General features: G+C 64.4%; 2 protein-coding genes across 2 annotated transcripts; one reads left to right on the top strand and one right to left on the bottom strand.

The window, feature by feature from the left end:
* Positions 1 to 322: 322 nt before the first annotated feature.
* LMAN2L (lectin, mannose binding 2 like) lies at positions 323 to 7,113 on the top strand (the record flags this gene model as incomplete). Its single annotated transcript, XM_084273944.1, has 8 exons — positions 323 to 452; positions 550 to 668; positions 1,664 to 1,781; positions 2,078 to 2,160; positions 3,936 to 4,097; positions 4,178 to 4,292; positions 4,829 to 4,948; positions 5,508 to 7,113. 8 exons carry the CDS (start codon positions 323 to 325, stop codon positions 5,648 to 5,650), a joined length of 990 nt encoding a protein of 329 aa, XP_084130070.1. The 3' UTR covers positions 5,651 to 7,113.
* A 170-nt stretch (positions 7,114 to 7,283) lies between these two features.
* Positions 7,284 to 21,697, bottom strand: FER1L5 (fer-1 like family member 5; the record flags this gene model as incomplete). The annotated part of the gene is made up of 47 exons (XM_084273900.1): positions 7,284 to 7,458; positions 7,550 to 7,697; positions 7,791 to 7,900; positions 7,987 to 8,189; positions 8,268 to 8,367; positions 8,458 to 8,599; positions 8,704 to 8,799; positions 8,887 to 8,975; positions 9,352 to 9,491; positions 9,573 to 9,721; positions 10,106 to 10,276; positions 10,666 to 10,757; positions 10,843 to 10,959; positions 11,076 to 11,201; positions 12,696 to 12,893; positions 13,208 to 13,288; positions 13,385 to 13,534; positions 13,827 to 13,925; positions 14,245 to 14,426; positions 14,501 to 14,578; positions 14,671 to 14,785; positions 15,130 to 15,306; positions 15,410 to 15,573; positions 15,655 to 15,757; positions 15,838 to 15,987; positions 16,837 to 17,023; positions 17,536 to 17,627; positions 17,709 to 17,833; positions 17,931 to 18,108; positions 18,196 to 18,309; positions 18,389 to 18,477; positions 18,564 to 18,640; positions 18,763 to 18,806; positions 18,919 to 18,987; positions 19,084 to 19,178; positions 19,281 to 19,392; positions 19,467 to 19,582; positions 19,661 to 19,691; positions 19,769 to 19,819; positions 19,909 to 19,971; positions 20,050 to 20,178; positions 20,247 to 20,399; positions 20,478 to 20,586; positions 20,685 to 20,776; positions 20,860 to 20,915; positions 21,032 to 21,162; positions 21,207 to 21,697. 47 exons carry the CDS (start codon positions 21,695 to 21,697, stop codon positions 7,351 to 7,353), a joined length of 5,892 nt encoding a protein of 1,963 aa, XP_084130026.1. The 3' UTR covers positions 7,284 to 7,350.
* Between the last annotated feature and the right edge of the window lie 285 nt (positions 21,698 to 21,982).

Below are 21,982 nucleotides of genomic sequence, written 5' to 3' on the forward strand. Positions count from 1 at the left end.
GGGACACACACACACAGCGGGAGCTGGAGGGCATTAGGACCTACCGGGACAGGGGAGCAGCGAGCCGCCTTCCAGCGCGCCCCCTTTAAGGCAGCCTGAACTACGTTACCCGTCGCTCCCCGCACGCGGCCCGCCTCTCAGGTGACCGACAGGCGGTAGGACCAACCGAGCACCGCACAGCCCGGGCAGGACGGCCAATGGGCGAGCGGGGCGGAGAGGGGCGAGCGGGGCGGGGAGGGGCGAGCGGGGCGAGCAGCCAATAGGCGGGCGGGGCGGTGAAGGGGCGTGGCGTAGCCCGTGCGGCGGAGGAGGAGGAGGCAAGATGGCGGCGGCGGGTCGGTGGCGGGCCGGGCTGGCGCTGCTGGCCGTGGCGCTGGGGCTGGGCGGGCCGCGGGCCGAGCAGACGGAGGAGCACCTGAAGCGGGAGCACTCCCTGTCCAAACCGTACCAGGGTGAGCGGGGCGGGAGGAAGGAGGGAGGGAGGAGGGGGGGGGAACCGGCGGTGCTCGGTGCCCGGTGCCGGTACCGACGCTGCGCCGTGTGCCGCAGGCGTGGGCTCGGCCAGCGCGGGGCTGTGGGACCTGCTGGGCAACGCCATGGTGATGACCCAGTACATCCGCCTGACCCCCGACCTGCAGAGCAAGCAGGGCGCCGTCTGGAACCGCGTGGTGAGCGCGGGGGGCACGGGGGGTACGGGGGGCCTGGGGGGCCTGGGGGGCACGGGGGGTACGGGGGGGCTGGGGTGGGTGTGGGGTGGTTGGGGGGGGTGCCCCGATGAGGTGGTTTTGGGGTACGGGGGTGTGGGGGGGGCTCGGGGCCTTGGGGAGGAGGGGCTGAGCTGGGGGTGCAGCGGGTTGTGGGGATGGGGTGTGTTTGGGATGGGGGGTTGAGGGCAGGGTGGGGGTCCCCCAGCTGAGGGGCTGGGCAGGGTGGGGGTGCCCAGTTTCAGCGTCCAGCCTTTGGTGTGGTGATTGCTGCAGGGGCTGAGGTCCTCACACCCCCGTGATGGGAATTGGGGGTGCCGGTGCTGCCCCGTTTGGGGTCCCTCTATGCTTGGAGCACCCCGAGGATGCTGTGCTGTGCTGGCATCGGGCTCTGCCAAGGTGTTCCACTGCCCCCCATGAGCCTTCTGCCCTGCAGACAGCAAGGCTTCTTCCTCCAGTGTTTCACCATTCCCACAGCATTCCAGTCCGGGCTTGGCACTGGTGGGCTGTTTGTGCCCCAGAAGCTGCTTGATGTGACCAGGTGCAATTCATCACACTCAGCTTTTGTTGTTATAAAACACTGAGGGGTGTTTTGGGGGGCTGCTTTGGGGGGTTTTTTTGCTGCTTGGGTTCACAGCTCCCCCAGATGTGGCTTCTGAGTGAAGCCCCTGTGAGCAGATCTCTTACAGACCTGTCACCTTGTGTGCCCAGTACCAGAGGGAGCTTCTTGCTCAAGTCCTAATTGGCTTGTCAGCAATTAGGAGCTGCTCCTCAGGCTCCTTCTGCTCCCCTTTTCCTGGGTGTGAGTTATTGATTCTGCTGGAGCTGCTGTTGCCTCAGAAGAGCCTGAGATCAGAATCGGTTCCTGGGCTTTTTATAGCCTGGGGGAAGGCCCAATTCCCTCAGGTTAACGATGTCCCTTGGGGATTAATTCCTCTTCCTCACTCCTCCCCTTGCAGCCGTGTTACCTCCGAGACTGGGAGATGCAGGTGCACTTCAAAATCCATGGGCAAGGCAAGAAGAACCTGAATGGTGATGGCTTTGCCATCTGGTACACCAAAGACCGCATGCAGCCAGGTAAAGTGCCAGCAGCTGCTGCCAGGCTGCAGGGGAGGGTGTCTGGCTCTGTGTGCTGCCTTCTCCAGTGGTGGGGGATTGCAGCATCCCACGGGACTGTGGTGTTTTGGGGCCTCCAAACAGCCTGGGTTGGGGGTTTATGGGGCTCCTGGCAGACTCAGACTGCCTTTGTGTGGTCTGGAGAGCACCTGCCTTGTTAGCTGGTGGGGAGAGCAACATACAGAGATGTGTAATGACCCCTTCACACCACCTGCCTGGCCTTGCCGCCCTTCCTCAGAGCCTCTCCTTCCTTCTAGGACCTGTCTTTGGAAGCAAGGATAACTTCCTGGGCCTGGGAGTGTTTGTGGACACCTACCCCAACGAGGAGAAGCAGCAAGAGGTGAGAGGGGGAGGATAAATGGGAGGCTGTGGTGCTTGCCAGGCGCTCGCCGAGCGTGGGGCGGGCAGGGCTGAGCTCAGGCTCAGCCAGAGCTGTGGCATCTCTTCAGGTGACCTGATGCAGCCTTCCTGGAGCTCTGAGATCCCAGGCCAGGTGTCACTCTGCCCTTGCTCCTGCCACACTCTGTGTGGGTGGTTTCTCTTCCCAGTGAGGTGACCGATCCTCTGTGGAGGTGTGAAGAGCTGCGGGGCGGTTCTGTGCTCAGCTCTACCCAGAGGAGAAGCTTTCAGGGCAGGAGAAGCCCCCCTGATGACACCACCTCTGCACTCTGAGCTCCTCTGCCTGCTGGAGGAGCCAGCAAGTAGTGGTTGAGGTGGAGCTCTGTGAAGAGCCTTTGTAGACCTTGAGTAGGGCAGCCCCTAAGCTGACTGTGTGATGGGAAAGAAGGCTTTCCCTGCTCTCAGGGGAAGAGAATCATCACAGCATCATCTCTTTGAAAGATGCCTGTCTAAAGACCTGAGAGGTGCCTTGGTTGTTTGGGGTTTATCAGCATCCCTTCCTGTGGAGAAGGGAGTAGCAGTGCAGGTAAAACTGGCTCCTTCTCACCCTGGTGCTGGAGTCTCTTTCATCCCTCCAGTACCAGAGCTGGAGCCTTTCTGCTGAAGCAGCCAGGTGCTGTTTTACCAACCTGCCCCAGCACCCCACAGGACCCCTTCACCCCAGGAGGAGAGATGAAAGGTCAGGGTTGGGATGTGCCCTGACCCTGGGGCTGCAGAGTGAGTGTGGAGTAACTCCCAGCTTTGTTCACACACCCAAAGCAGCTGGCTCTGGCACACAGCTGGACTTTGTGCTCCTAAAAACCTTTCTGAGTCTCCTGACACAGCATTACTGGCAGCACTCAGGGATTAGCCTGGTGCTGGATGGATCCTGTTGGTTTGTAGGGTGGCAGCTCTGCTTTTGGTGGGTGAAGGGACCTGTGGTGGGCTTTAGAAATAATCAGTGGAATGTGGGCAGCTTCCCAGCACAGTGAGACTGGAGCTGAGTACTGAGGAAGGGAAGAGATGGAGGAATGCTGGTCAGCCAGTGGGTTGGTGGCTGCTGCCTCTTGCCTTTCACAGGACAAAAAGAAGTGTCTTCCTCTGGAGGGGAGAGGGACAGGGCAGCTGTGTGCCCGTGGGTCCCTTCTGTGTCCTCACCCCTGCCCCAGGGTTTGGCACCCAGCACCCCAGCTTCTCTCTGCTTTGGCCTCTGCTAAGCACGGAGCTCTCTGGGGAGGAGCTCTCCAGCTTGTGGGTTAACGCTCAGCTCTGGTCTGTGACCGTTTTGCTTCTGTGCTCTTTCTTATTTTGCAATAACCCTGGACTGGCAGGCTCAGAAGAGGAGGTACAGCCCAGGAAACCAGGTACTTGCTCTTGCTGACCTACCTGCTCCCGAGCTGCCGGGTTGCACCTTGGCTCCCAGGCAAGGAATTCCATCTTCTGAGCTCGGGAGATCCCCGAGCCGGTCGGGAGATGGAGACTGCATGGAGACCGGCTCTTCTCCATCCTGGAATGCCTGGGAGCTGAGCCTGAGGAAGGCTGGGGGCTGAAGAGGGGCTGAAGAGGGGCTGCTTCTGTTTCCTCGCTGAGGCAGATTCTTGGGGAGGCCGAGGCGCTTTGTGGGGGTCCCTGGGTAGCCGGAGCTGTGCCGCGGCGCACGGGCAGCCCGCGGAGCCGAAGCCGCCGCTGGGGGAAGGGTGAGAGCAGGGACTCACCCCCAGCCTTTCCCCACCACAGCGTGTCTTCCCCTACATCTCAGCCATGGTGAACAACGGCTCCCTCACCTACGACCACGACCGGGACGGGAGACCCACCGAGCTGGGGGGCTGCACGGCCATGGTGCGCAACCTCAACCACGACACCTTCCTGGTGATCCGCTACGTCAAGAGGAGGCTGACAGTGAGTGCTGATGGGCCAGGGAAGGGAAGGGCAGTGGGGGCTGCCCCTGGGGAGACTCAAACCAGCTGCTTCCCTCTCAGGTGTTGATCGATATCGATGGGAAACACGAGTGGAGGGACTGTATCGACGTGCCGGGCGTGCGGTTGCCCCGTGGGTACTACTTTGGGACCTCTTCTGTCACTGGAGACTTGTCAGGTACTGCCCCAGCATCCCCAGCTTTGCTTCTCAAGTGGTTCTGGCAGCTCCTCCCTGGGTTTCGGTGTCCAGAGGTGCAGCTCTGTACCTGGTGGGCCTTGCAGGAGGATCTTTCAGTGCCACAAGCACCCTCCCAGCAGGAGCCTTGTTTTATCTCGCAGCAGCTCATAAGGTGGTGATCCTCCCCTGAGTGTCTCCCACTTTCCCTGACCTCCCTCAGCCAGCCTTAACACCACCTGGTACTGGCTGAGCCAGAGGGTCTGTCTCCAAAACATGCACAGCAGGAGGAGTAAAAACAGGATCTCCCAGTCTGAACTCAGAGTTTTTATTCCAGTTGAAGTAGCTTCAAGGTTCCTGTTCACAGAGGGTCACAGGCTGGGGCGCAGCGCTCAGCCCCTGCCCTGTGGAGCTGAGTTTTCTTCCCTTCAAGGGGAGAGCCAGTGCCTTTGCCCCAAGCAATAATGCCAGTGGCACTGGAGTCCTCTGGCTCTCACTGTAGTTCTCAGTGATGCCCCAAGACACCTCTCTCCTTCCAGACAACCACGACATTATCTCGCTGAAGCTGTACCAGCTGACAGTGGAGCGGACACCAGAGGAGGAGAAACGGGACAGAGAGGTCTACCTGCCAGTGGTGGACAACCTGAAGCTGCCAGGAAGTGAGTGGGAGCTGCTGGGGAAGGTGGAACCCTGGGGATTTGGGGGAAACTCACCGGGTGGTGGAGCCATGGGACTGATATCACCTCACCTCACCAGCAAACAGGCCCAGCCCCCTTTGGAGTCGTGGGGTTCTTGCCCCATTCCTCCCCACTGGTGGTTCTTGTCAGCTGTGTGACACAGCTGCTGTCACAGTCTCTGTGTGGTGTGGGCTGAGCAGGCAGCAAGTCTCACCCATGACAGAGGTGGCTGACCATGGCCACTCTGGTCATGCTGTGTTGGAAATGGGGTGGGCTGGAAGTGCACAGAGCTTTGACCCTTGTTGGTGTCATCACCCATCCAGAAATCCCCCTGCTTGTGTTTCCTCAAGCCCCTTGGGTGCCCTGAGGTCTCATGACCTTGGCCTTGGCGATGAGCTAGGCCAGAAAGCTTTGGGACACCAACCCCCAGGGTGGTGTGTGGAGGGTTAACCCCCCTGGTGCCACCAAACCTCTGCTGTGTTTGGGGCTGCTGGGCTTTCTGGGGGGGGCTCATGGGCTGTTTTCTTCTCCCCTCATGCAGTGGAGGCACCGCTGGAGCCCATGAGTGGCCTGGCTCTCTTCTTAATTGTCTTCTTCTCCCTCGTCGCCATCGTGTTCGCCATCGTCATCGGAGTCATCATCTACAACAAGTGGCAGGAGCAGAGCAGGAAGCACTTCTACTGACCCCAGCCTCCTGGGCTGGCCCCTTGCTGGTCCTCACTGGCCACATCCCAGCTCCCACCTGTCCTGGACTGGCCAGGGCGTGATGGACCCATCCTCATGGCAGGGACCCTCGTGTGGCTCCCGAATGCCCCCGTGGGGACAGCTGCTGTTTCTTACTGGGCTCCAGAACTCCTGCTCTGCTCACAGAGGGATGGGGGATCCCCAGCGTGCCGTGCACCGGACCGGGGGAGTCAAAGGCTGTAGGGAGAGAGCTACTGCCTGCTGGAGGGGCTTTGTTGCTGTGAGGGTTGGTCAGGAGGACTGGCTGTGCTGTGGCACTGAGCCCTCTCAGCTGTATGGGGAGCCCAAGCACCCAGCTTTCCTCACCTGGGAGGTGCTTTCCTGCTTCCTCACCGGGCTCCTCATGCGGCGTTGGGACCCTCACAACCCCTTGTCTCAGTGGTTTCATTCCTAGGAGGGATTTTTCCAAGCTCTTTGTCCCTTGCCTGTCTCTGGAAGCTGCACTGCTTGTTTTTTTTTTGTCCTTTGGATTGTCCTGTGGGATGGCAGAGTTCTGCTCCTCTGGGCCAGAGGATGCTGATGGTTTTCTTCTCAGTGGCGAGGCAGGTCGGGCTGGGAACCTGCCTGGCTGCTGGGCTCACCCTTTGGGGAGCAACCTCTCCCCTCCACTGAACCCACCTGCTACAGCCCCCTCGCCCTGGTTTTGGGGGTGTAACACTGGGTTCTCTGTTTTTAATAACTGTTTGCTGCTGCTGCCTCTTGGGGCTCAGCCCCTCTTCCCCCCGGTGCCGGTGTGCCCTTTGCATGTCGTGGTCGTGGCTTCTGGCAGCTTCGCCCTGGGTGCTCACCCCGTGCTGGGATCCCCCCCTGCAGAGGAGCTGAGCCTTGTGGAGTGATTCCCTCTCCTCTTGGAGACGGATCTCTTGCTGCCTTTCAGGGAAGTCGGAGTTTATTCCTACCTCAGTGACTGGTTTTGGTCAGTGATTGCGTTCCTCCCGCCTGGCGTCACGGCCACCTTTGCCCCCAGGGATGAGGTGGGCACCAAGGGCGCCCAGAGGGACCCCCAAAGAGAGAGATTTTAGGTCAGTCTGGAGTCCTGGGGGCTCTGGGGACATCAGAACAGCAAGTTTTGCCACCCTGCCACTGTCAGCACCCAGCTCGCTGGCACACACCCCTGGGAGCTGTGTCCTTGTCCTGCTGCTTTCTGGGACACTCCCACCCAGGATGGATCCCCACAGGGGTCCCAGCTGCAGCTGGAGGGATGAGGCCACGTGTGGCCCGTGTGTTTTTGGCAGGGTCCTGTTGCCAGGGTGGGTGGGAGCATGTTTGGAGTGCCCAAGGCTGGTTGTGGTGTGGAAGGAGAGGGACTTGCTGGTGGCTTGCCTGGTGGCCAGGAGCGAAGCGTGCGCCCCTCCCCGAGCTGTAACTGGTGTCTTGGAATAAACATTGGTGTGTGTGTGTGACATGCCCATGCTCCTTGTCACCCTGTCCCCTGGGCACAGCCTCTCCTCCTCACACTGATGCTGTTGGGCTGCATGCTGGGGCAGTGTGTCTCCCCCAAAACAGAGCAGCTCCTTCAGCATTCCCCGCTGCCCCCCAGCCCCTGGAGTCAGGGATGATGTTTTGCCTGATACTGGATGTGTTTAATGAGGAGGTGATGGAGAGGGGTGACACCCCCTCAGCGCTCCCAGCGATGGCTGTCAGGGCTTGTCCACCCCAGCTGTGGGGTGTGCGCCGGCCGCGGGGTGTGCGCCGGCCGCGGGGTGCAAGCTGTGCAGGGGGTTCACCAGCTTCATGGCCAAGTAACCCTGCCACAAGGGAGAGGGGGTGAGCTCAGGGGGGGGCTCTGCAGCCCTGAAGGGGGGGGAATGTTGGGGGGCTGGGGCTGGGGGTGCTCACCGGGGTGGCGTAGATGAAGGTGAGGAGCAGCCCGGAGAGCAGCAGCAGCGCCAGCGCCAGGCTGATGCGCCAGCGGTGCTGCCCCCAGATGCTGTAGCGCAGGCTGCGCAGCGGTGCCCGCAGCCACAGGTAGGACCACTCGGGACGCCTGCGGGTGACACCCCAGCTCAGGCACCCCGTGTCCCCTCCCCAGCTCAGCCCCCCCTCCCCCTGCACCCTGATCTCCCCCTTGGAGACTCACAGGGGTGGTGGGAGCGTCGGGTACATGTTGGGGTCCTCCCGGCCCTTCCCCGCTGGCCGCTCTTCTGCCTCCTTTGCTGTCAGCAGCTCCAGGCTCAGCTCCAGCTTACCCTGCAGGGGGTCACGGGCAGGAGGTGGGGTGCAGGATCTGTCCTCCCACCCCCTCTCATCGCTGTCTGTTGCCCCCCACCACCTACCGAGAGGCGCTGCTTGCCGCCCTCCTGCACTGTGCAGGGCCACCAGCCCTTCACACGTCTCTGCCGGAAAAGGGAGAGCTGGGAGGGGGCCTGTGCCCCCCACCAGAGCCAGGGGCTGCGGGGGGTACCCTGTGGTGTTGGGGTGCACTTCTGGGGGTCCTGGGCAGGTTGGGGCAGCCTGGTGAGCTCCAGCTCTAGGACACCTACGGGGAAGAGCCAAGGTGGGGTCAGCAGGCTGTGACCTGTGGGCACCCCCCATCACCCAGGGGCAGGGATCTCACCTAGAAAATCATCGGCCGAAAACTTGTCGTTGTCCCACACTTGGAGGATGAGTTTGGGGGGCACCTTCAGCACCGTCTCATCCAGGCTCCAGAAATGCTCCTGCCGTGGTGGGGAGGGGGGGAAAGCGGGGTGTCACACTTGTCCCTTGTCACCCCCAGTGCCCCCCCCAGCCCAGGGTGCCCCCCTGACCTTCCGGGGCAGGACGCAGAGCTGCTCAGCTGCCAGGTACTCGAAGGAGAAGACGAAACGCCAGTTGAAGTTGCCGTCGCCGCGCAGCGAGCGGTAATGCACGTCCGTCCGCTGCCGCTGCTGCTCCAGCCCGTCCAGCCACCTGCCACCCCAGGAAGGGGACGCTCAGTCGCCCTCGTCCCCAGCCCTGTGTGACATCTCTGAGGTAAGGGGGACGCACGGCAGGGGGTGGTGGGCTCTGCTCACCCCGTCACGTAGATGTCGCTCATCTGCTGCCCCACCAGGCTGGTGTCCTTCAGGTCCACGTCCTGCGTGTTCCAGATGATGCAGCGCAGCTCGTACCTTGGGGGTGGCACAAGGACCTGTCACCACCCCCCCCCACCCACCCACCCCTGGGCTGTCCCTGTCCCACCCTGGCTGGGCACTCACCTCTGGGGCTTGCGGGGGGTGATGTCGACGGGGGGGCCGGGGGGCCCGAGGCTGGCAGGGAAGATGTCCACCCACATCTGCACCTTGCCCTGGGCAGCACGGGGGAAAGACTGAGACTGACACCCCTGGGTCTCCCCCAGCGTGTCTGGGTCCCCTCCTATCCCAGGGTGTCCCCATCACTGCCCCCCAAGCATCCCTCCCTGCCCTGGGGTCCCTGTTGCACTGGGGTCACCAAGCCCTATTAGTTCCCTGGGGTCCCTCCCTGGCCACCTCCTGCTGTCCCCATCACCTTGGGGTCCCTGTTGAGTTCCCATCACCTCCCACCCAGCCTCCCACCCCAAAGTGTCCTAGTTGTCCCCCTGGCCACATCCCCAGGGTCCCCACACCCAAGGTCACTCTCTGGCCATGTCACCATCACCTTGGGGTCCCCATCGCCCTGACCCCATTCTCATGCCCTCTCCCCACCTGCTCCAGCCCGGGCTGGGTGCTGTTGTACAGGGTGCGGGTCTCCAGGTGCTCGGGGACGAGGTGACAGGCGCGGAGCACGTGCAGCGCCAGCCGCTCGCGGGGCGCCCCGGGGTACCGGTGCTTGGGGGGGCTGCTCTCTGCAGGGCCAAACCGTTACCCCCTCAGGATGGGATCCGTGTCCCCCCCCCACCCACCCACCCACCCAGACCTGCACCCACCAAAGTGGCTGAGGAGGAAGGTCTGGTCCCCGAAGGTGACGGCGGTGCCCTCGGCGCTGAACTCGGGTGCTGGCAGCCCCCGGGCGTGGGCAAAGTGCTGCAGGGCCTGGCTGGGGGAGAGCTGGTCCCTCCAGCGCCCGGGGCCGGTGCTGTGGGATCATCTCATGGCTGGGGGCTGCGGTGTTGCCCCTCCTGGGTGGGGGTGTCCCAGCCATTGCCCCCATCTTCCCGTGTGTGTCCCCTTGCTGTGCGCCCCCATTTCCCTGTGCCCTCCCCATACCTGTTCCCCTGCACCCTCACCCTCATTTTGTGCCCTCCCTCATGGCACCCCACCCCCTCCTATCCCCACCTCTGTCCCTACTCTACCTCCCCATGCCCACCCTGTCCCCATCTTGTGTCCATTCCCCGTGCTATCCCTGTGCCCACCCCATCACCCTGTCCCCACCACGTCCTCCCCATACTCACCCTTAACCTCAGGACTGTGCACCCCAATATCCCCCACCCCACCCTCCTTTCCTGGGGGGGGCACCCACATGCGGTAGGCGGTGGGCAGCCCGCAGTGAGCGCGGAAGCGGGACAGCAGGCGGTTCTCCAGGTCAATGGTGGTGGTGCCGATCTCCTGGTCGGGGGGCAGCAGGTCGTAGTCCAGCAGTGAGACCCTCAGGTCCTTCTCCAGGGGGATGGTGCCCATCAGCTCGAACAGCCTGGCAGCAGGGGTGCCCTCAGCCCCAAAACGCACCAGCGTGGGGGATGGCACCCACTGGCATCGTGTCACTGTTACCCATAGGTAGGGGGAGCTGGTGGCACAGGGGCTTGGTGGCATGAGGACCTGGTGTCATGGGGACCCGGTGTGGGGAGAGGGACGTCTGGTGGCACAGGGAAAGGGGTTTTGGTGGCACGGGGAGTGGGGACCTGTGGATGTTGGGAATGGGGCATCATGTGGCACAGGGACTCTCCAGCACAGGCACTGGGAACTGGTGGCACAGGGACACTGCTGAGGTGGGGAATGGGGACCAGCCAGCCCCGCCCCGGGCACCTTGGTCTGGGTGCCAGCTTCCCCCCACCCTCTGCAGTGCTGCCCCCCTGGCCATACCTGCCAAAAACAGGCTCCAGGGTGTTGGGCACGTACTGGTCCCGCTGGCCCAGCATCTTTGTCCCCAGTGAGACACGGACGTAGGGGTCACACTGTCAGCAGGGAGGGGGCTGTCAGGGTGCCACAGGGCAGGGGAAGCACAGGGGACCCCTGTGCAGCACCCACAGGTGGCCTTACCAGCCCATTCCTGTCACGGGGGGGCAGGTCGAAGGCACGGATGATGTAGACCCTCACCAGGCACTTTTGGGGTTGACTGGGGGGCAGCTCCTGGAAGTGGCGCGGCGGTGGGGGCACCTGGGGGTCCTCGGGCAGGGGGTAGATACAGAAAAGCCCCTGCGAGAGCCGCCCGGCCGTGCACCCAGGGGGGTCCCTGCCCCCAGTCCTGGGGTCCCCCAGGGGCTCTCACCCACCTTGAATTCGCCCACAGGGTCGTCCCCGGCCGCGGGGTGACCCCCCGGTGGGTAGAGGGGGAAGGTCTGGCAGAAATCCTGCAGCCCCTCGAATTCGGGCACCGCCTCCAGCTCGCAGCTGTAGATCTGGGGAACAGGCCCTGCCCTCGTCCTTGTTCCCACTCCTGTCCCTGTCCTCATCTCGCTGCTGCTCCCCAGCCCGTCCCCTTCATCCTTCTCCCCAGCCCATCCAGCTCTTCATCCTTGTTCCCAGCCCAGCCCCTTCGTTACTGTCACTGTCCCCAGCCTGTTGCCCCCACAATCTGTCCCCTGTTCTGTCCCCATCCCTGTCCTGTCCCCATCCCTCTCATCTCCATCACTGTCCCTGACCCCATCCCTGTCCTGTCCCCATCCCTGTCCTGTCCCCATCCCTCTCATCCCCATCACTGTCCCTGACCCCATCACTGTCCCTGTCCCCATCTCTGTCCTGTCCCCATCCCTCTCATCTCCATCATTGTCCCTGACCCCATCACTGTCCCTGACCCCATCACTGTCCCTGTCCCCATCCCTGTCCTGTCCCCATCCCTCTCATCCCCATCACTGTCCCTGTCCCCATCACTGTCCCTGTCCCCATCACTGTCCCTGTCCCCATCACTGTCCTGTCCCCATCCCTCTCATCTCCATCACTGTCCCTGACCCCATCACTGTCCCTGTCCCCATCCCTGTCCTGTCCCCATCACTGTCCCTGTCCCCATCACTGTCCCTGTCCCCATCACTGTCCCTGTCCCCATCCCTGTCCTGTCCCCATCCCTCTCATCCCCATCACTGTCCCTGACCCCATCACTGTCCCTGTCCCCATCTCTGTCCTGTCCCCATCCCTCTCATCTCCATCACTGTCCCTGACCCCATCACTGTCCCTGACCCCATCACTGTCCCTGTCCCCATCCCTGTCCTGTCCCCATCCCTCTCATCCCCATCCCTGTCCCTGTCCCCATCCCTGTCCCTGTCCCCATCCCTGTCCTGTCCCCATCCCTCTCATCCCCATCACTGTCCCTGTCCCCATCCCTGTCCCTGTCCCCATCCCTGTCCCTGTCCCCATCCCTGTCCTGTCCCCATCCCTCTCATCCCCATCACTGTCCCTGTCCCCATCACTGTCCCTGTCCCCATCCCTCTCATCCCCATCACTGTCCCTGTCCCCATCACTGTCCCTGTCCCCATCCCTGTCCTGTCCCCATCCCTCTCATCCCCATCACTGTCCCTGTCCCCATCCCTGTCCTGTCCCCATCCCTCTCATCCCCATCACTGTCCCTGTCCCCATCCCTGTCCTGTCCCCATCCCTCTCATCCCCATCACTGTCCCTGACCCCATCACTGTCCCTGTCCCCATCCCTGTCCTGTCCCCATCCCTCTCATCCCCATCACTGTCCCTGACCCCATCACTGTCCCTGTCCCCATCCCTGTCCTGTCCCCATCCCTCTCATCCCCATCACTGTCCCTGACCCCATCACTGTCCCTGTCCCCATCCCTGACCTCATCCCTATCCCCATCTCTGTTCTTGTCCCCGAACATCCCCATCCCGATCCCCTGCTTCATTCCTGTCCCCACCCTTGTTCCCTGTCCCGCTCCAGGTCCCCAGGCTCACCTTCAGTCTGTCCTCCTTGGTCCCTGCCCGGCTCTTCGCCTTGTCGCCCATGGCCGCGTAGAATTTGCTCCACCAGTCGTCATCTTCATCCTCCTCTTCCTCCTTTGCAGCCTGGAGAGGAGCAGGTGTCCCCAGCGGCCCCGTTCTTGTGCCCACCTTGTCTGCAGCCCCCTTCTCAGCGGTGATCCTGGGCAGCATCTGCAAGGAGCCAGGGAGATGACTCGGGGAAACTGAGGCACGGGACCGGCGACACCGGCGGCATCCAGCAGTGCTGAGGTCAGTGGCCAAGGGCCTGGGGGACTCACCTGCATTATCCTGCCCCAGGGAGCGGCTGTGGGGGGGTGGAGAGAGGGGCAAATAAATCATCCCAGGGGTCGGGCAGGGGGTAGCAGGGTGGGGATGGGACAGGGCAGGGACGTACCGAAGCCAGGCAGGGGGAGTCGGTGGGGCTGTCGCTCACCCTGGGGCTGGCAGCAGGGCTGCCCCACACCCCGCACACAGGCCTGTCCCACCTCGGGCCGGTACCCGAAATCCCGCGTGTCCAGCACCCGCAGCCGGATGGGGGGCATGTATTCCTCCTCCGCTGGCAGGGGCTGGGGCAGGGCCATGCCGTCACCCCCTGGGTGCCAGGGGAAGCACCCGTGGCCGGGCTGCTTCCCCACACCCCCATCCGCCCCTCCCAGCCTCACCAGTGTCATCAGGAAGGCGTTGATGGGGAAGTTCGGGTTGGTGGCAAGGCTGGTGATGGTGGGGGTCCGCAGGGTCTGGCCCCCGCACTGCACCTCCAGGCTGGGCGCCCGCACGCCGCTGCGCAGCCCCCGCAGCCCCCATGCCAGCACCTGGGGGGAGGGGGAACCCAGCAGCTGTCACCCCTCCGGGGCTCCCCTGGGGGGCTGAAGGTGCCCATCCCCTCCCCACCTCATCTCCATCCCTCTGTGCCTGTCCCCATCCTCAGCCCTGTCCTCGTCTCTGTCCTGTCCCCATCCTCATCCCCAGGCACTGTCCCTGTCCCCAGCCTGTTCCCCTCCCTGTCCCCACCCAGACTTCATCCATCCTGTCTTCGTTCTGGTTCCAAGCCCGTCCCCATCCCTGCGGCCCCCTCCATCCCCAGGCTGGGTCCCCAGCTCTCACCTCCAGTGCCACCAGCTGTAGGAGAGGCCGGATGCCCAGGGGGATGCTGAAGAGCCCCTGCCTCCACGGCGGGGTGCCGACCTGAGCCAGGGACCCGTCCTGCCGGGGAGGATAATGACAAGATGACACCCCATCACCTGGGTGTCCGTCCCCACCGTACCACCCCATGCTGGCCCCTCACCTCAGTGTCGTGCAGCAGCTCAAACGCAGCCAGCAGCTCCCCAGCTGTGCCCCCTGGCCCCCGCAGTGGGTAACGCTGAAGCCGGGGGGGCCGCCGGCGCCCCACATCCAACCAAACATCTGGAGTGCACACGCCTCTCCCCAGGAAACCACCAGCACCCTGCAAGGCATTGCTTGGGCATGGCTTGCTCCCCCCCCCCCCCTACCCATGGGTGCCCACCCTCCATGGGTGCCATACCCCTCCATCCTGGTCCAAGACCTCCACCACCACGGCGGGGGGCTCATCCCGGACCCCCCGGGGGTCACCGTAGAGCAGCACCCGGTGAAAGAGCAGCGTCTGGTCCCAAAGCGGGTCCAGGGTGCCGGGCAGCACCCGCGTGCTCTGGCTGACGTGCGCGAAGGAGACGTGGGCTACGGGGTCTGGGGGGGCGGCAGCACCGTCAGCACCCTGGGGTGCCCACCAGAGGTGGGGGCCCAGGGCAGGGGGGTCCCACCTGCGGTGGTTTTGCTGCCCCGGGGCGCCAGCTCCAGCGCCTGGAACATGTAGCAGCGGAGCTGGAAGAAGTTGTGTCCTGCGGGAGAGGGGGGGGCTGGCAGGAGGCTCTGGGCACCTCCGGAGTGCCCGGTCCCCATGGTTTTCCCCCCACCATCCCCCAGGACTCACGCTGGAAGGTGCAGAGGATGAGGGGCACGGGCTGCTGGGGGGGTGTCCGGGATAAGCTCCGTGCCTGCTGCTCTGCTGTAGCTGGTTCGTTCTCCTTGGACAGGTCCTCCACACTCTACGATGGGATGGGACTGGGGTGGAGGGGTCCCCTGGCCCTGCTGTCCCTTGTCCTACTGCTCCAGCAGCACTCCATCTCCACACCCCTCCATCCATCTCTCCGTGTCTCATCCTCCCATGCATTTCTCTGTCCATCCTACTGTCCCTCCCTCCATCCCATCTTCCCTCCCTCTCTCCATCCCATCTTCCCTTCCCTCCCTCCATCCCACCTTTTCTTCCTCCCTCCCTCCATCCCACCTTTCCTTCCTCCCTCCCTCCATCCCACCTTTCCTTCCTCCCTCCCTCCATCCCACCTTTCCTTCCTCCCTCCCTCCATCCCACCTTCCCTCCATCCCCTCCTACCAGGGAGCCCTCCAGGAGGAAGAGGGGTGCCACAGGCCGAGGCTGGGCCAGCACCATGCGCCGATGCCAGCAGCGCCGCCGGCACACGTCACCCGCCCGGGGCTGGAGATGGAAGCGGCATCCCCAGAGGGACCCGTACTCCCAGGCCTCCGCCCCTGCTGCCGCCTTGGGGCTGAGCTGTGGGGACACAGGGGACCGCGTGGCACGGCACGGTGGCTGGACAGTCCCATCTCCGCCCTCCCCATCCCCACCACCCTGTCCCTGCCCCTCCTGTTCCCACCAGCTGTAGCAAGGCAGCCACATCCTGCTCCTGTCCCTGGGCGCTGGGGTCCCTGCGGCGGGTGCGCAGCCAGCGTCGCCGCCGATGCGTGTGGTACGTCTTCTCCGCAGCGTGCCACGCGGGCGGGGGGCTGCTGGGGACGGCGCTTGCCCCGTACTCCCAACCTGCAGCACCCCAGGTGTCTTTGTGACTGCCACCATCCTCCCCCTCCCCACCCTGGGGTGCCCAGTGGGGATGCCGCTCACCAGCCTCATCCACAGCCCCCGTCGCATCCACCCGCCAGCCGTCGGTGACGTGCCAGCCCTGGGGACACGCCACCTCCTCCTTGGGTGGCACCGCCGCGCCGCTCTGCAAAGCCATGCGAGAGCTGAGCCCTGATGTGTTCATGTCACCCTCCCAGTGTCCCCACCCTGCTGCCACTCGCTCACGGCATCGGTGCTGGGTACGGCAGCAGGTCCCCAGTCCCCGCCGGGCCGCCGGCTCTCGTTCTCGTACACCTCCTCCAGCACCTCACCCACGTTGGTCTCCGTGTCCAGCAGCAGCCTCGAGGACAAGGGACAACGCTGGCATCGGCCTCCCTGAGGTCCCCCAAGGTGTCAAGGTGGGGGTCACCCATCCCAGGGAACTCACCGCTGCTGGGGCTCCACGGCCCAGGGTCCGTCCCAGCACCAGCCCTTGGGGGGCTGGATCCTGTGGCATGGGAGCCCGGCTTTGCCGGTGCTGTCGGAGAAGCTGGGACGCCCCAGCAGCCCCCGGGGACCCCACTTGCCCAACAGCTTCGTCTGGTTTTCATACTGGGGACAGACACAGGTAAGGTTGAGGAGGGGGTGGGCCGAGGGGGTGCCTGGGGGATGGTCCCCCCACCCTCCAGCTCACCGTCTCGGCGTAGATGCTCAGGGTGCCCTCGAGGTGCCGCAGCAGGTCCTGGCTGTCTGCCACTTGTCCCAGCCAGAGCCGCAGCCGGAGCTGGGCACAGATGTCCCCGGAGCCCTGTGAGCCACAGCGTGGGAGGGGACATGGGGGACACCGGCGTGAGATGCGGGGGTGACACAAAGAGGAGATGGGGGGGAGCGCGTGGACCAGACACGGAGGGGATGTGGAGAGGGGGCACGATGGAGACATGGAGGAGATAAGGGGGGGACGGACACAGAGAGGACACGAAGGGTGTGACAGGGGACATGCAGGATGCCTACTGCCAGGAACAGGGTCTGGATCCGGCCGCAGAACCTGCCGCAGGCGCTGGGGCCGCTCGGGGAGAACATGAGGTCGGAGGCAGGGACGCGGGCGCAGGCCACCCGCTGCTCCCCCCGCAGCAGCCACAGCAGCACATCCGGAACGCCAGCTTGCGGCTGCGGAGACAGAGCCGCCGTCGGGCTGAGACCGGCCACAACTCATCACAGCTGGCCCCTGCCAACCACCCAACTCACCTCGACGGCCAGGGCGGCCACGCGCCCCAGCCAGCCCTCGGCCACTGTCAGCAGCGTGTCCCAGCCGGCTCGCGGTGGCGTCGCCGCCGCCGCTGCCAAGCGCCGCAGGAGGTGAAGACGGGCGGCCCGCAGGTGGGTGTCCAGCTGCGTGGGGGTGGGCTGGGCCTCCAGCCGGGGCAGTGCCCGCCTGCAAATAGACCCCCCCCCCCATCCCAAATGCCCCGTTTCCCCTCCCAGCTGCCCTGTCTTCCCCCAAAATGCCTCCCCCTCCGCAATGCCCCATTCCCACCATGATATAGTTTCCCCCCCCCAATGTCCTGATGTTGCCCAAAATGCCCCATTTTGCCCCCAAATGCCCCATTCCCCCCCAAAAAAATCCCGTTTCCCCTCCCAATTACCCTGTTTCCCCCTCAATGCCCCCATTTCCTCCCCAATACCCCATTTCCCACAAACTGCCCCCTCCCAAACACCCCGTTCCCTCCTCAGTTGTCCCACCCCAAACTGTCCACTAAAATTCCTCATTTTTCCTCCAAAAATCCCATCTTCCCCCCAAATACCCCACTACCCCCCGAACACTGCCTGGCAGACCCAGGGGTATGTCCCATGTCCCATCCCCTCCCCCCAGCATCCCATCACCCACCACTTTGGGACACTCAAGGACCCCACCACCCTTCCTCCACCCAAGGACCACCCGCCCACCCGCAGTCCTGAGCCAGCTGGCGCAGCAGCCTCCTGCCAGCGTCCTCCACGGCGTCCCCACGGGCGTCCCGCAGCTCCGCCACGTTCCTCTCCTGCGAAGACACCCCCAAACCGTCCCAACCTGGAGCTGGGGGGGGTCACATCCCACCCCACCAGCACCCCTGGGTGCTCACCAGCCGCCGGCACACGGTGCGCAGGAGGTTTATCGCATCCCAACGATGACTGGCATCCTCCCAGGAGGAGGTGACGGCCACCACCGGCTTGTCACCGTACCACGGCAGGTAATGGTAGCGGTTGCCTGTATCCAGAGGGCACTGAGCATCCCATGGGACACCGGAGGGGACCACCCCTGTGTGTGTGTCCCCCCCAGCCCTGTCCTCTGGCATCCTGCTCACCATCAAAGACAGGACAGCTGTGTGGGGTGACAGAGGCAGCTGGCTTGCAGGTGACATCACCTGTGTCCCCGTAGTTGCCGATGCTGAGCTCGAAGCGCAGGAGCTCCTGGCCGGCCGGCACCATGGTGGCTGAATAAAAGATGCCACACAGCCCGAACCGGCGGCGGGGCAAGTGGCACTGGGGCAAGAAGAAAAGGCTAAAATAGCCCAAAGCCACCCCAAAAGACACTTAGAAGTTGGGGCTGACATCATGCCGCGTCCCCACCTGCACCCGGGCGATGTCCTCAGGGAGGATGGTGCCTCGCTGGCGCCCATCTGGGGTCCCCATGTGGGTGCTGAGCTCCAGCAGCACCCGGCCCCGATAAGCCACCCTGGTGTCCTGTGAAATAAGGGGTGAGGGGCGTGGTGTGTCGTCCCCCCCAAAAATAGGTGCTGACCCCACCCTGCCACCCACTCACGGTTCTGGGTGTCCCGGCAGGATCTGGCCGGGGACCGTAGAAGGAAAGGAAGCTGGGTCCAAAGCAGGGTAGAAAGCCAGGGGTCCCCTCTAGGAGAAAAAATAGGGTGTTCAGTGAGGGGGAAGGGGGTGGTCTGGGTGCTGGGTACCCCCACCCAAGGGTGAACCCCGCTCACCTTCAAGTTCGGCACCAGCGGAGGAGATTTGGGAGAGGTGGAGGGTGGCGTTGCCCAGGACCTTGCTGCTGCGGGACCTGTTGGGGGGTAGGGAGAGGGGTGGGGGGAGCCCCCCAAAATCATGATTTTCCTCCAAAACTGTTATTTTTCCCCCCAGAACTGGTTTCCCCATGGCCGGGCAGGGTGCCCCGCTACTTGCCCGCCGAGGATGGTCAGCTGGATCTCATCACAGATGGGGGGCAGCTGGAGAGAGAGAGAGAAATTGGGGGGGCTGTGAGGGTTCCCTGCCTTTTGGGGGCACCCCTGCTTTGAGGAGGGGGTGGAGGATACATGCTGGGGCTGGGTGGCACCTCACCCGCAGTGGGAAGAAGAAGACCTCGTTCCACGCCGGGTTGGCGTTGGGGGGCATCACCCGGGTACAGAGCTGCGTTGGGCAGAGCCATCAGCCCCCCGGGCAGGTTCTCACCCACCCACCCTCCCACCCACCCTCCCACCCATGTCCCCCTTGCCCAGCACCCACCGTCCTGCCAGCAAAGCTGACCCGCACCGCCGCCGCCACAAAGCCTCTCTTGCCGCCGCCCGGTAGCACCGAGGGGAGGCACTGCCGAGACCGCTCTGGGATGGGGACAAGTGGGTGAAGAGGGGGGTTCCCCTGCATCCACACCCCCTCCCCTTCCAACCCCCTTCCCTTCCAAACCCCCTTCCCCCAGCGCCCACCCTGCGGCAGGTCCTCAGCGCGGTAGATGCGGAGCTGGAGCGTGGCCGCGCACGGTGGAGGCTTCAGCAGGTTGGCTTCCACGTCCTCGTCCCTCGGTGGCTCCTCCTGCTCCTTGGGGGGGTGTGTGGAAGAATGGGGAGACCCCCCCACCACCACTTCTTTGGGGGAGGGGGACACACACTTACTGGTACCGTCTCGCCGGCGTGGAGGACGGCCAGGCTGACGCGGAGGTACCCCCGGGACCCAGCCTCAGGCTGCTGAGGGTGCTGCAGGCTCAGCCACTTCCAGCTCAAGCTGTGTCCTGGGAGGGGGAAACCTCCAGCATCACCCCACTGTCACCCTGACGTCACCCCAGCATCACCCCAACCCTCTTCCCTACCTGGGGCGTAGTAGACGGTGCCGACATCCAGCTGTGGGACATGGCAAAGGGGGTGAGGGCGGCTGCAGCCCAGCACGACGCTCCCGCTCCCCAGCTGCCACCCCTCACCTGGAAGACGCCGATGACGGCTTCAGCACGGGTGGCCCGGGAGTCCAACACCTGGGACATGACACACACACACACACAGAGCGTCAGCAGCCACCTCACTGTCCCCCTTCCCCCACAGAGACACCGATTCGCACCCCGACCTGGATGCGGATGGGCTCCGCTGCCAGCTGCGCAGGCGTCCGGTGGAAATTTTGGCAAAACACCTAAAAAACAGGTAAAACCAGGTGAGGGTGGGGTGAGGGGACACCCACGGGCCCCCCACGTCTCCTCCCCCTGGTCACCTCATTGTAGTAGGGGTTGTTCCCCACACGGATCCTGGTCCTGAAGCGGTGCTGGCCGATGAGGACCGTCACCACTGGCTTGATGTCATTGCCCTGGAGCTGGTGGCCCTCGATGACCCTCACCCGTACCTATGGGACAGGTGGTGACATGGTGATGGCCAGATGGGGTGTCACCCCTGGGTGTCACCACAGCCTACCTGGTAATCCTCTTTCCTCCCTGGCTGGGGCTTGTCAGAGTGGTGGGGTGTCCCTGGAGACACCGTCTGCGGCGGCACCGGTCCTGGCAGGGGGACCACGGCGTTGCCGGATCTGCCACGGGGGACGTAGGAGCAGCGGAAGGTGATGGTGCACTGCAAAGGGACGGGTGGCACCCCAGATCAAGGTGCCTGGTGGCACCTTGGGGTGCAAGGTGAGGGGGTGATGCTCACCCCCGTGGGCTGTCCCTGAGGGTCCAGCAGCGGGATGTGGCTGAGGGCCAGCGGCAAGCCAGGGTCGTCCGCCAGCCGGTCCAGTGCCACCGTGGCAGTGCCCAGGTCCCTGCGGGGACAGGGTGGTGCGCTGAGGGTGACCACACCAGGGACGGGGGGGTGTGTGTCCCTCCCACCCTGCGGTGCCCACCCATGGGTGCTACTCACCCCTGGGCCGCTGGCTGGCCCCAGCGCCGCAGGCGTAGCGTCAGGCTGGCGGTGGGGCGCAGGGGCCGTGCGCCCAGGGGCCATGCCAGCGTCTGGAGGGAGGTGACATGGGGTCGGCGAGGTGGTCTGGGGGGTGTCCTCATGCCACCACGGGCCACCCCGGGGGTCACCTCACCTCGTTCCAGGCGGGGCTGCGCTCCTCCGGCACCACGCGTGTGCTGCGGGGCACGCCTGGGGGCACAGGAGAGACATTGGTGGCACGTCCTCGTGGCCGTGGCTGGCGCTGTCCCCTCACACGAGGCGCATGGGGACGGCCACCACAGCAGGTGCCCTGTGCCCAGCTGTACCCCTGAAGCAGGCAGACACGTGCACGCCGGGGCCGGAGCCGGTGGCCCCAGGGATGTGGGCAGTAGCCACCAGCAGCCGCAGCATGGCTGTGTCCCCACGCAGCCGCGGTGATGTCACCAAGGCCACCACGCTCCAGAATGGCAACGGAAGGGTGGGGAAACACAGGGCAGGGACCCTGCTGCTGCCTTGGCTTGGTGGCTGTGACTGTGTCCCCGTGGGGTTGTGTCACTAGGCAGCCGTGTCTGTGCGTCGCGCTGTCCCCAAGTCCCCACGCCCACGTGTCGCCACGCCCATGTGTTGCTGTCTCTGCTTGCCCCTGCGGCCCCCAGGTCACCAAGACCCCCTGTCCCCGTGTCTGTCCCCATGTCCGTCCCTGTGTCCGTCCCCATGTCCGTCCCCGTGTCCGTCCCTGTGTCTGTCCCCACGTCTGTCCCTGTGTCTGTCCCCACGTCTGTCCCTGTGTCTGTCCCCACGTCTGTTCCCGTGTCTGTCCCCATGTCTGTCCCTGTGTCTGTCCCTGTGTCTGTCCCCGTGTCTGTTCCCGTGTCTGTCCCCATGTCTGTCCCTGTGTCTGTCCCCACGTCTGTTCCCGTGTCTGTCCCCATGTCTGTCCCTGTGTCTGTCCCTGTGTCTGTCCCCATGTCTGTTCCCGTGTCTGTCCCCATGTCTGTCCCTGTGTCTGTCCCCGTGTCTGTCCCCGTGTCCCTGCGTCCCCATCACGCCCTTCTGCCTCCCTCTGTCCCCACACCCTCCTGCCCCCGCCTCCATCTATCCCCACGTCGCCGCCTCCCCATCCCCACGCCCGTGTCTGCCCCCCAAACCCCTGTGTCCCCGCGCTCCGCTCCGCGCTTTGACTCCGCTCCGCTCTCCGCGCTTTGACTCCGCTCCGCGGAACAGAGAAAATCCACCTTCCCGTGCTTTACATCCCGCCGCGCATGCGCCTGCCACGG

Source organism: Gallinula chloropus (genome assembly GCF_964237585.1).
Source record: "Gallinula chloropus genome assembly, chromosome: 21".
Lineage (NCBI taxonomy): Eukaryota > Metazoa > Chordata > Aves > Gruiformes > Rallidae > Gallinula > Gallinula chloropus.